General features: G+C 34.6%; 1 protein-coding gene across 5 annotated transcripts in view; it reads right to left on the minus strand.

Moving 5' to 3' along the window:
- Rabgap1l (RAB GTPase activating protein 1 like) overlaps positions 1–13782 on the minus strand; it is a 718519-nt gene that overhangs the window by 604756 nt on the left and 99981 nt on the right. For all 5 annotated transcript variants that reach the window (XM_063240009.1, XM_063240010.1, XM_063240011.1 and 2 more), the window contains 3 exons: positions 9553–9732; positions 7743–7935; positions 564–774 (listed from right to left, as the gene is read on the minus strand). In XM_063240009.1, coding sequence (XP_063096079.1) covers positions 564–774; positions 7743–7935; positions 9553–9720 — 572 coding nt within the window. In that variant the 5' untranslated portion in view covers positions 9721–9732. The remainder of the gene's footprint in view (positions 1–563; positions 775–7742; positions 7936–9552; positions 9733–13782) is intronic.

The raw sequence follows: 13782 nt of genomic DNA on the forward strand, positions 1-13782 counted from the left end.
AACCCTCAAGATAACTGAGAAACCCGAGGGACGGCCTGAGCCTGAAGGACAGCAATTACCAGGAACACAGAAGCAAGTCAAAACACTAAATTTTGCACTCCATTTGGCAGTACATATACTACAAAAAACACTAAATCTTTGTCAAGGAATGGTTGGCAAATTGAAACTAGCAAAAACACAAAAAGACATTTTAAGCATTTTTACTCAAATTTTGAAAATTTATATTGCTATTAGTTTGGTACTTAAAACTTAGCTATTATTTTAGATATGTTAGCCACTTTTAGATGACACACTAATGATATATATTTATGTTCAGTCTGAGTAGTACAAATTAGAAGAATTTTTACATTTTATTTCTATGTATAATGCCCTAAGCACAACTTTGTAAATATTCCTAAGTACATAGTCTCACTACAAAGCCTACGTATAAAGTTTACTTTTGCATTTCTATAAGATATAAGTGAATTCACAGTAGATTCTACATCAGAATTATGATGTAACAGCCTCACTGCTACATAAAAGATTTAATAAACATCTACAGAGAAAAGAAACTAAGAGCTTACCTCACAGAACCTTCTGGAACATTTGGCACATACAGAGTAACAGGAAAGGGGTTCTGACTAGAAAATTTCATGGTTGCCATTGCCCGTAAAGCCTCTACTTCATTACGTGGAGAAGAAACTTTCATACATCCTAAGTAGGTCAGTTTATTAAATAAAACACTGTCTTCTTCAGATATTCCACTGGGAGAAGATGGTCTGGGTGTGGAAATTTCTGAAGGAAAAGACAAGAAACATTCGATATGCAAAACTCCACAGTATACTTTTGCCAAATATTCAAAAAGAAATACTTCAAAAAAACCCACTAAAAACAATATGGTCTTAATATAATGAAAATTAAATAAAATAAAATCAGGTACTAAGCAAGTTACTAACTTTCTAAACAAAAATAATTAACAATAAATTGTTATAACTCATACCAACAAAACCAAAAGTCAAGTCCTATCTTCTCCTTTCGTGCATTACTGGCTTCTATGAACAATGCAGTCTCCAACAGAATACTTTTTCCTCAAAATAAGTGTTTTTGATAAATGAGCCTATGACAACTTCATCCAACTCTACTCACTTCCCATAGTGGATTTTGGGGGGTTAAAAACTGTTCACTGTAACTCAAAGTACAGCATGAAGCAAACAACCAATTATGGTTAAAGATTATCTATGTGTATGTTATTAGCAGTATAACATTCTCTCTTTATGGCTCCATCTAAAACACATATTTGTTTCATTTCCAAGTTTTCTCCCTTTTTTTTAACCATATACATAATGCACAACACTAACCACATGTATTTTACCTCAACTAGATCCTTACAGCATGTTCAATTTCCTTTTGCCTGGATTCCTCTCATAAGATTTCTTTGTTGTCGTTATTTTGAGACATAGTCTCACGACAAAGCTCTAACTGGCCTTGAGCTCACTATGCAGTACAGGCTGGCCTGGGGTTCACAGTAATCTTGCTGTCTCAGCCTCTCCAGTACTGGGATTACAGGGATGTGCCACCATGCCCTGCCTTCTCAAGGGATTTAATGAATAATCCAACAAATGCTATTATAAACTTTCCCCATCCAACTCCTATATATTATATTAAAATAACCTCACCACCAACTTTTTAGTGAAAAAAAAAAAAAAAGCCATTCAAAGTGAACTACTCATGGGGTTGGGGGTTTAGCTCAGTGGCGTAAGTGCCTGGTTGGCAAACGTGAGGTTGTGAGTTCAATCTCTGGCACCCCCTCCCAAAAAAAAAAAAAAAACACCTGTAAAGGTCTCAATACAAAGTGAACTACTCAAATACCATTTTATCTGTTACTGAAGCATGTTTTTCTCCCTTCTGAATTAGTTCAATGTACAAACTCCCAAGAGGAAAACTAAAAAATTACAAATAATTCGAAGGTTGAATAGTAAAATGTTAAATTATACTTAGCATTGTTATTACATGCACATATGCTATTGCACATTTTTGTTAATTTTAAGCACTTACACACCAGAAGTTATTTGCAAGGTACTATGATAAAGTCATACTGCAGTGATTGACAAGCACAGTGGAATGAGTATTCCTGTGCTTATCACAGAAATATCACAGTGGAATGATATTTCTGTAACTGCTATCCTAAAGGGAGTGGTTAAAGAACACTTACAAACTTATAAATTCAAGATCCAGAACTTTATAGACTCCAAATATAAGAGCAGGGAAATTGTTCCAAAATAATATGTAATAAAACTGGCAGGTAGGCCTTTAACATTATAAATACAATAAAAGATTTAAGAATAGCTAACATAACAAGTATAAAAATGAAAGAAAAAAAGAACCAAAAGTTTTAGACTAGCCAGACATGATGGCACATGCCTGTAATCCCAGCACTTAGGAAGCTAAAGCAAGAGGGTCCACTGTGAATTGGAGGCCAGCCTGGGCTGCAAAATGAGTGCAAGGCCAGGCTGAACTGCATAGTGCAACTCTGTCTCAAAAAAAAAAAAAAAAAAAAAAAACCTAGTTTTAGATCTAAAGAGTACAAGATGTAAAATGAAAAAATCACTTGATGGCCATATCAACAGATTGTAAATTACAAAAAAGACTATTAAAGGAAGTTCTTCAGGCTAAAGGAAAAAGGACAAAAGGAACACACAAAAAAAGACTTTTCCTTTGCTTTTTAAATTTTTTTCAGAATGTTACAAAATTAATTAAGGCCAAAAGAAAGACCAGTACTCTGCAGAATTTGTAACGTATGTAAGAGTAAATTAATGACAATAAAGTTATGAAGTCAGCTGGGGATTTAGCTTAGTGGCATAGAACCTGCTTGGCAAACACAAGATCTTGAGTTTAATCCCCAATACCAAAAAAGAAAAAAAGTCTAAATAAAAACACAAAATCTGCAAGGAAAAAAAATGAGGATTTTAGGGCCAGGGATTTAGCTCAGCAGCATAAGTAACTGCCTGGCAAGCGTGAAGTTGTGAGTTTGATCTCCGGTACCCCCTCTCCCTCCCAGAAAAGAAGAAGATCTTCACAATACACACAAAGTGTTACTGGACTGTAAACTTGTTAAAAACTTAGTATATAAACTCCCAGATCAACTACTAAATTAAAACAAAATTAAATAGCTAGTATATACAACAGGAAAAGAGCTAAAGAGTACATTAAAAAATAATCTCCAAATATATATATGTTCCAATTCTCCAAAATGAATGTAATTATTATGTACTGAAAACAAACACTAATTATAAATAAATAACTTGATTGAAAAGATAAGGAGGGCAGAAGTCAAAAAGGATAAAGAGAAAATGTAAAACAAAAAGGTAGATACGCTGATATCCAAACATATTAAAAAAAATCACATTAAAAGTAAAGCCCCAGGCCAGAGGACACAGCTCAGGGACAGATCACTGTCCCAGCATGGGTGAGACTCTGGGCTCAATTCCCAACACTGCCACAGACTTTTTTTTTTTAAACAAAATTCAAAACTTAATTTATAGCCACTCAAATGTGAATTCCATATAACTTTTCTTGGTCACAAAATATTATTCTCCTTTTGACATGTTTCAATCATTTAAAATGTAAAAACCATTCTTACTTACAAGCAATACCAAAAACAAACAAGGGATAAGACTTTTGCCCCTAGATAATAGTTTGCTGACCACAGCCTAACCCCAAGGGGCAGAGTTAACTGAGGTCCAAACCCAGGGCCTTCATCCATAGTGTAGGGTTGAACTTGTAATCTTCCTGCTTCAGCCTCCCAGAGTGGTGCGATGATGAGTGTGCGCCACCACATTAGGCTCAAAAAACAAATTCTATGAAACTGTCATGTTGTTGTTTGATGCTTTAAGAAGGCACTCTTCACGGATCACTACTGAAAAGTCTGGAAACAACTACCTGAGAACACTGAAAAAACGAAAGAAAACAAAACAAAAGAAAAAGAAAAAGAAAAAACAAGCAAATTGGACAGGGACATTAAAACCTGAAGAACTACTGTTGCAGTGCTGAATTTTCTTTTTTGCCTTTGTCTCTTTAATCTTTTTTATCTCCTGGCTTTGACCTAAACATAGCCAAATTGCAGTATTTTGCAGTGAATGGTAAGACTGTGTGAAGGAAATGCAATCTTTCTGGCCAAAAGAGAGAAAAATGAGTCTTTACAACCAGAGTATTTAGGGAAATCATGATTCTTCTTTACATTTTCATCTAAAGGAAATTAAAATCCAGTATAAGCTCTGAAAGAAATGCTACAGAAAGTTCTTCAGCTTAAGAAAAACATCACAAGACAAACTGGATTTTAAGCAATATTGAAAATACAGAATATAATAAATTGATACAGCTTCACTCCAAGAACATACATTTTGTGAACCAAAGCTAAAGCAGTTATTTTTAATATGCCAAGTTTTTCTTACCATACTCAATGTTCATTCTACTGGGTTGCAGAGGGAACTATTTCAAATCCCACATCAGTCACAAAATAGCTGTATGAACCTCCATAACCTATGGACCTCTGCTACTTCATCCATGGCACACCAAGCACTGTTCAAAGGATATGGTTCCACAGGAACATGGGGGCTCCACCAAGGTGCTTCAAAGGAGATGAAGGGCTTACACTTGTCCCCGCATCCATTCAAAGCAAATGTGTTGTAATGACTGTACTGGGCTTAGACCTAAGATCTTTTGTGATTTTTATTTTCAGGTTCAAATTCTCTAGTATTAGTACTAATGATGATGATGATGATGATGATGATGATGATGATGATGATGATAAAACATTTTTAGATACTCATTTTGGGCATTTTATAATATATGGACAGTGTCATTTAATCCTTCTACAGGCCTATGATCAAACTGAATTTCATCTCTGCTTCGCACTCAGAGAAACTAACATTTGAGAGGTTAAGTAACTTGCCCCTGGCCACATGGTCAGGTCAAGATAGAGTTGGGGTTCAAACTCAGTTCTAAACTCCAAATACCATGTCTTCAACTTTATAGAGGTTTAAAATAAGATGAATTAGTAGCAAAGAGTAATTCTTATTCTAGTCTTAATTATGGAATACATAGCTCTTAAAGGAAAGAAACTAGCCTCTTCATATTACGAGAAGTTAACAGCATTCAAAGACTGAACTTTTAATGTATATAAAATGAATTAATCATTAAATAGGGATAATAGTCCTTTCAACAACCTACCAAATACATGTGATCCTGGGCAGTACCTTAATCCTATCCCACCCACAAATAAAGGTACCATAACTTCATATAGGTAAAACTCATAGTAATTATCAGATTAGATTATGACTAACGAAAATCCTGAGTTAAGCAGACAAACAACAAAAACACTTTTAGGAAGGCCAGACTTGCAGGCCTGGTAAAAACCAGATGCCAATGTAGAAGATTCAATTCCACCTACATAAATACAAATCAGTCCTATCTATTCAAGTCATACTTTTTGATTGCCTTATATATTCCTCAGCAGAGAAATGCAAAGAATAACAAAAGGTATGAGGCAGAAGACTCATCTTTATAGTCACAATATTTTAGCACATAAAATAGTAAGCCAGCACAGATTTCCTAACAGAGATGAATCTAAACAGCTAGGGTACAAGAACAGTAAATGACACAAAAAAACTTACCAAAATGTTTAAACAACAGTTCTCATCAACCTGATTTTAATCTGACAAACACTACATATTTATGTTCAATTTAGGCCACTTCAGTCTAGTTCACAGACAGTTTCCTGCCACTTTCCAAGTAAATGACAGTTACCTATCATTTAAAGTCAACTACAATTCTATTAGCAAACATTATGCTGATTACAACTAAAAAATGCCAGCAGAAATGTTCTTTTATTGAATATGAAAACTAAAAATATATGTCCAGAAGGGAAAAAATTACAGAAAACTTACTTATAAAGCAAAGAGTCTTCTTACCCACAGAGATATTTAGTGAAACGGAAATTTTTTAAAATGTAATCTGGGTAATGGGTGTTAAAAATACAAAAGGAAATATTTTCTGAAGGATATGCTCAGATAGCCAGGCGTGGTGGTGCACTCCTGTACTCCTAGCACTCGGGAGGCTGAGGTGGGAGGATTGTTGAAAGTTCAAGACTAGCCAGGGCTACAAAGTGAGCTCAAGGTCCACCTGAATTGCATAGTGAGACCCTGTCTCAAAAAACAAACAAACAAACAAAAAAGGGTATGCCCAGAAAAAGGAATTGGAAGAGTTAATTCATTCCAATAACTCATTAAAGTCACACTAGAAGATACAAAGCATTCCTTCCTTTCTATTAATCCAGGTTATGGTTTCTATCTAGATGTCCTCCCTAAGCCTCATGTACTCAAGGGGGTTCAGGGGTGACTAGATCATGAGGTCACAGTGCACATCAGTGCATTACTACACTGGTGAGTTTATGGCTAAATGTGGTGCTGGGAGGTGAAACCTGGTGAGAGGAGGTGGGTCATTGGAGCACTGACTGAAAAGGTTTGTTCTTACTGCTATGCCTTGAACAGCAATCCTCTGCCATAACCCCCTGCCAGGCCACCCTGCTTAGTTTAGTAAACACACACTCTAGATCCAGCCACCTCTGAAAATTCCAACTATAACCACATGAGGCTTTGGGGGACATCTAAACACAAGCCAGAACATATAGTATATCATACTGATGAATTTTAAAACTGAATCATCTTTACCAGAGAAGGCATCATGATTACATTCCTCACGTATCATACCCCACGTTTAGCAGTTTAGCCTATATCTTTACTTATTCTATATCAATACTCAAAAATGGATCCATTAGTGCCCTGAGATAATCAGGATGAAACCAACCTTCTCTCAAAGTGACATACTAAAGAGTCTCAACATAACACACTAATCACTTTATCTCATTTCCCTGATTACTATAAAATGGTCAGTTTGTTAAATCATAGTGAAACTCAGAATTTTTGTTCAATTAGTAAAAGAATGAAGCCTTTCTCTCTGCCACCAAGCATGAATGCATTATCTATACCTACCAGCCTCTGCTGGCAGTTACTCTGTGAAGAATGACATGAAGAAAATCAGAACAGAGTACTTTTCAAGAAGACACCAAGATCAAACTATATCTCTAATGTTTAAACCAGCTAAAATTGAAGCTGGTTTGGGTATTATTTTCTTATACCCAAAAGCATCTTGTCTTAAAAGCTGGTGTTGAGAATACAAATCCTACTTACTCATGGATGGCACCATGACCCCAGTGCTCAGGAAGCTGAGACAGGAAGGTTGTTGATTCAAGGCCAGCCTGCTGATTTATATAATAAGCTCAAGACCAACCTGAACTACAGAACAAGACCTTGTCTGAAACACACACACACACACACACACACACACACAGATGGAGTTTACATGCTATTAAAGGCACATAACATGAAAGACAGTCCAGTACACTATTCTGATGCTCAAGAATTCATTCATTTGTTCAGTAAGTATTGATGACCTACCATGTGCCAAGTGCTGGGGGTAAAATAAGAACCCACGCAGAGCCCTTCTTTTGACAGAACACTAAGACCCGATTTTACAAGCAGATACACAGGCACAAACACAAGAATCAAAGTATTAACTCAACCAGAACTGAAAGCCTAATGGTCCTCATCTTTAAAAAGAAAAAAAAAAGCTAAAGATTTTCTAAGTTTCAACTTAAAATTTCCGTTGTCATTTTCCTTACGATTTCTAAGAGTAACATAAAATACCTGTGTTCGATGGGTCCAAAATTAAATGAAGAGATGGCTTATATGTTTGGCTGGCTGAAACATCTCCAGTGGAACGGTTTGGCTTCTCACTGGAACTTTGACAGTCAACAAGAGGACTGCTCTGCCCCTTCTCAGAATCTCTCAGAATCTCTTCCATGGCTTTTTCCAATTGTTCATCTCCATTAGAAACTATCTACAGACAAACCATAACAATTCTGCTTCAATCTTATTATATTTCTATACAATTTATGAAAAATGTTTGATTCCAAAGAGGTAAAACAATCTAAATATTTAAACATATAGTTGAGTACTCATGTAATGTTACACAAATATAATAATTAAAATCCTAAATAATAAAACCAACTGAAGGATAGAATTATTAGCATCACTAAAAGAGTCTTCATAAAATACTTCAGGTAGTTTCCCGCTACATTTGAAATACGATCTAATTTACAGTGATTTTTTTTTAAAAAAGAAATACATCCTAAAAATCATATAATCTTAAATTTATATGTTTTAAAGAGAAAAAAAATCAACTAAGGGTTTGAATAAGATCTACTGTGACTATCATTTAAAAGATTTTTCTCTAGTTATAGTATAAATATATGACCAATTTCTTCATACATTGTTTGCTAACTGCCAAGGGAATACTGCTAATTTCCTTTTTTTTTTTCTTTTGTCACAAGGTTTTGTTATGCAGTTCAGGCTGGCCTTGAACTCACAACAATTCCCCTGTCTCAGCCTCCCGAGTGCTGGGGTTATAGGCATGCACTGGCCCATAAATTTAAATTGATTTAGTTAGGTGTGGTGGTACATGTCTATAATCTTAGCGCTCAGAAGGCAGGAGGATCAGGTGAGTTCAAAACCAGGCTGAATGACACAACTTCTCAAAAACAAACAAAACACAAGACTGACTTAACTTTTCTTAAAAGCAAGTGTAGCACAAAGCCTCAGTAAATAAATAGCTTAAAGACAATACTGTTAAAATACAGATAATTAAAAGCCATTGACCATTTGAATAAGACTATGCATTTTAAGTAAAGTAAGTATTTAATAATCTCCTTTTTGTAACACATTTTATTGTATTGAAATGTTAATAAAGTAATATAACATGCTAATATTGTATATTTAATGCCAAGTAAAAATCATACAAAAAATAGCAATTTCGACTGATTTTTCTATTCCGGTTTCTATAGGACAGTTATACAATTCTTGTACACATATACTTGGGGATTTTTGCTTCTTTTTCTCTAAATTAAGAAAAAAAAAACCCAAAAAATTTAAAAAAAAAAAAAAAAAACAGACCATATCCAAATGAAAACTCTTCTGCCAAAAATATAAGATACAAACTTTAAATACATGTAGAGGAAAGTCAACTGTGAAATCACCTAACAGAGAGTTACCAGATGATTTAAAATATAAAACTTACAATGGAAAAAAAGTATCTGGAATGAAAGAAAGACATACTTTTTATTTAATTAACTTGTAAATTCCAGAAGAGAAAAAAAAAAAACACTAAATAATGTAAAATTTAACAATTAAGCTTAATTAGGCAACTACCATTTCTCTTCTAGTTTCCCTTCTATTTCTACCTTCTAAAATTCCAAGTTAAAAGATAAATAATCAAAAGCAAAAAACTTTAAATATGTTCAAACCAAACATCCAGCCTTTGGATATATCAAATGTTGATTTTATTCTCAACGTCAGTACTTGAGAAATCCCTTAAATCTTTATACATCTCCTAAGTTTCAAACAGTTTAAAGGAAAAAAAATAAATAAATATAGTGCCATATTAGAAAAAAAAAAGTACCTTCAGTTGAGGTTTTTCATCATCTTTTGTAGAAGCATCATCTGCTTGCTGAGGAACCAAAACAAATCCTTCACTGTTCATTGCTGCCACAGAATCAGATGATCCGCTAACCTTCTGTAATGAAGCTCTGACCTCCATTTCAGTTCTGTAAACTTCTCTCTCCCACATCCACCTGAAAAACTACAAGGTTTAAAAAAACAACAAAAAATGGATTAAAACATAAACTAAAAACATGAACTAATGGTTTAAAAATGGTACAAAAGAAGAAGAATCCTACTTGATATTTCAGAATTAAGAGAGGCTACCTCTTTGGACTGGGCCACATGATGGCAATGTACTCTCTTTCACTCAGATTCCAGACTGAAAGAACCATATTGTTCCCAGAAAAACACACAAACTAACCAAACAGATTTACCTCTACCTAACTCACTTATTTCTCTTTAAAATACTGTTTGTGCTCTTTTTAATGATGAAATAATTAAGCATGATACTAGAAACACCTACAAATTCACACACATTCAGCTGAGTGCATGGTATACTCCTATTTCCCTGAATACGTGAGGAGCTGAGGCAAGAGGATCTCTGCGCAACAGAGCAAGATTCTGTCTCAAAAAAACTTTAACATCTTTTTTGAAATCAAATTACTTTATTACATCCCAATGCTTTCAAAAATCTTATCTCCTTAAAACTAAGTATTACATCAAGTAAAATACTTAATACTTTAAGACCAAGTATTAAGTATTTTTTCTGGGTCACTGAAGTTGACTAATTCAACACCCTAGAATGTATTTTTTCTTTTCCAAACATGTTAATACTTACAGCACAAAATAGAGGCACACATTTCTCCACAGAAAAAAATGTTCCAGTAATAGCCTTACTACTTTACCTCACAGCTGACCCAAAATACTCAACACCCAAAGTTAAAAGAGGAAAGGTTTATTTGGCTTGCAGTTTGTAAATATTTTAGTTCTAATTGGCTGGCTCCAAGGCAGGGTGGTACATGACAGAGGGGCATCACGAAGACGCAAAAGTCCGTGGCAAAGCAGGGCAGGCAGAATGCAGACAGCAGCATGGCAACAAGCAAGAAGCAACCCCCGCAGCCCTCCTTCTGTCCTTCTATATTCTATCCAGCCTAGATGGCCTTAGAGGGCAGAGCACTCACATCCAGGATGGGCCTTCCTGTTATTCACATTCAGAACTATCCTGAACCAATCAGTGGGCCAATTTAGTAATGACACACCCTTGACCCCAGCATCACACACTCTAGTTGCACCCATCTCTGAAAAACCTCTACCAACCACTCCATGAAGCTTTTAGGAGACATCTAGATACAGGAAGCTTTAACAGGAATCAAAATACAATTCTGTTTTCTACTTTACCCCCACAAAAATTCAACACCCTTAGCCTTTCCAGAGGTTTATATATTCATACAAATAATTCTGGCTGAAAATAAACCCTATGGAACAGATACTGCACATAGCCCTATGGTTGCACAAGTAAGGGAGATAGGTAGCCTGCTGTATTGGAGCTCACACACTGTTAAGCAAAGAAACAAGCAAGCAGACAAATAAGAGGTAATTTCAAATGACTCTAAAGGTTATGAAGAATTTAAAACAGGTTAATATGACAGGGAAATTCTCATGTATAGGGATAACTTTAGGGTGGCAGGAAAGAACTCTTTGAGAGGGAAATGTATGAGCTAAAACCTGTTTTTTAAAAAAGAGAAATTATATTCATGCAATCTATACAGAGGCAGAACGATGTGACAGAGGGGCAGGCCAAAAACAGGTTGGCTAAACCCTGGACCTCATAAGTCACAGTAAATTCATGCATAAAATCTCTGAAGAAAGGGGAGGTTGTGTTTTCAGTTCTACATATAAATAAAACTGCAATATTCCATTTTGCCAGTAGGTGACACTAACAACACTACTCAATAACCAAAATATTTATTTTCATCTTCAATTTATACTTTCAAAATATATTTTGACTTTATTAAAAATCAAAATTCCCAAAAATACCTTCAAAAGTTATTTTTTTTACACACGACAATATCTTTCTTAAAAGTCTTCAATTCAGGCACACCGATTCTGTCCTCTCAAGGTTCTTCCCACTCTGCATGTTGTGTGTCTCCAGAAATGCACTCTGTGTTGGCCAGCCACATGTTTATTCCATTAGGCTACACCATGAATCCTTGATTGCAATGTACCCACACAATGTACTCACACAACCCAGATGTCTTTCTGCAGCAAATCCCTCTACCAAGACTTCAGGTCATGGCTCCTTCACACGACTTCTAAATGCTAGAAGTTCTTTTCCCTTGGCATAAACTAAGCAATACCTTTCACTGTCATGAACTAAAATGGCAAATGTGTATTATGCGCTAATAGTCTTCTAAATGTTTCTCCCAATTCAAATATCTCCTTCAATTTACTTAAAATCCAATTCTCTGACATTTCCAAATAAAAACCTTAACAGTACCTAAAGTAAAATTTAACCAAAATAGTATACCTAATATCTCCCTTAATTTTCCCACTAGTATTTCCCATTTCAGTGAATAAATTACTCAAATAAAAAATCTGAATATCATCCTTTATTCATCTCCGCTTCTGACAACAAGTCAGCGTCACTTCAAAATAACTCCCATCTATCCATTTTCTATCATGCCCACTACTAACAGCTAATTCAAATGATGTTTTTATCTACTACAATGCCTCCTGCCGCCAATCTTTACTCCCTCAATCTTCTCTTCTCAGGCATGCCTCCTCAAAAAAAAAATTGGAAAAATAAATCAGATGGAAGTAAATCTGCACACTGAAACCTTTTCATGACAATTCAAATAAAATCCAAACTATTTGCCACAACTTACAATGCCCAATATACCTTTGCCCTTGCCACTTTCTTCTTCTTTTTTTTTTTTAATTTTATTTAAGGAGAAAAAGAAAAAAAAAGCAGAGAAAGGGTACAAGTTATACAGATTTACAGAAAAAAATAAACAGTAGGAAATCACTAGTTAATGGATTACATTTTGTCATCTCAGAAACAATTGTTCAAGTTACAAAATTAAAGCTTATAAAGTGGACATTCCAACAGTGAGACTGAAAACAGTTCTGTTCAATGATCCAACAAAATTCAGTAATATCATTATCTATCTTATACACTTAAATATACATGCAGTTATATCGTTTAGAGCACTTTCTTTTCCTCTCTTTTGTACAATAACTATTACACATTTTGGGTTTTGTTGCTCCAACAGTTCTTATTACTTTTTAGGAAGAGAGTAAAACCAAATGTGACATAACAGAACAGTCAGGCAATTCAAAAGGGTGGACGTAATAGATAATGTAAAAGCATAATACTAGGTGATCAACAATGGTTACCATAATGCCTCCTGCTATCTCTAATAGAATTGCCTATATATTAGTTATAATAAAATTGAACAAAACAGTAAAGAACAAAACCAAAACATTGGAGACATTATAGGTCTTCAAAAGTAGATAATAGTCAACCAGAATGGGCGTCATAATGAATCCCACTATCTTCACAGCTGTTGCCTAAACTTTCGAACCTGGTACTATCAAGCAAAACAGAATAGAGGAACATCAGTCAAAACAAGATGGTGAGAGTAATACAGGGCTTTAAATCAAGATAATGGAAAGTCAAAGTGGGTTACTATAATATATCCTGCTATTTTTTATTTTTCCCTTAATTAAAAGGATAAAAAAAGTAAATAATAAAATGGAGACTGAGATAAAAGGGGGCATAACAGCAAATCAGCGCAGATCAAAACATAACCATTTAAGCAAAATAGTGTTTCATCACAAGATTATCCCGACATAAAAGTAGTTACCATATTGTCTCTTTCCTTGAAATCTTTGAGTATAACTTCGTATACTGTAGCATCAAATATATCAAAACAATGTAAAACCATTTAAGAGAATGACAGTATTACAGGATATTTAGAATCAACTAACAGAAAATAAACAATGGTTTCTGTATAATCTCCTTGTCTATAAAAGGTTTTGCTTATACTATCATATATAATAAAATCCAATAAGATACCACCTGTTTAGACCAATGGAGACAGAAGAACAAAAGCTTGATGAGACTTCAAAACAAAATGATACTAAATCAGTATTACCTCTTAAGACGTCATTTTCTCCAAAATAGCTGTTCCTATCATCCAATCTTCTCTGCCTCATTTCTCTTGAGCTCTTTATCTGTCATTAGTTG

This window comes from Cavia porcellus, unplaced genomic scaffold (genome assembly GCF_034190915.1).
Source record: "Cavia porcellus strain 051 isolate PalLab524CR breed Dunkin Hartley unplaced genomic scaffold, mCavPor4.1 scaffold_29, whole genome shotgun sequence".
Classification (NCBI taxonomy): domain Eukaryota; kingdom Metazoa; phylum Chordata; class Mammalia; order Rodentia; family Caviidae; genus Cavia; species Cavia porcellus.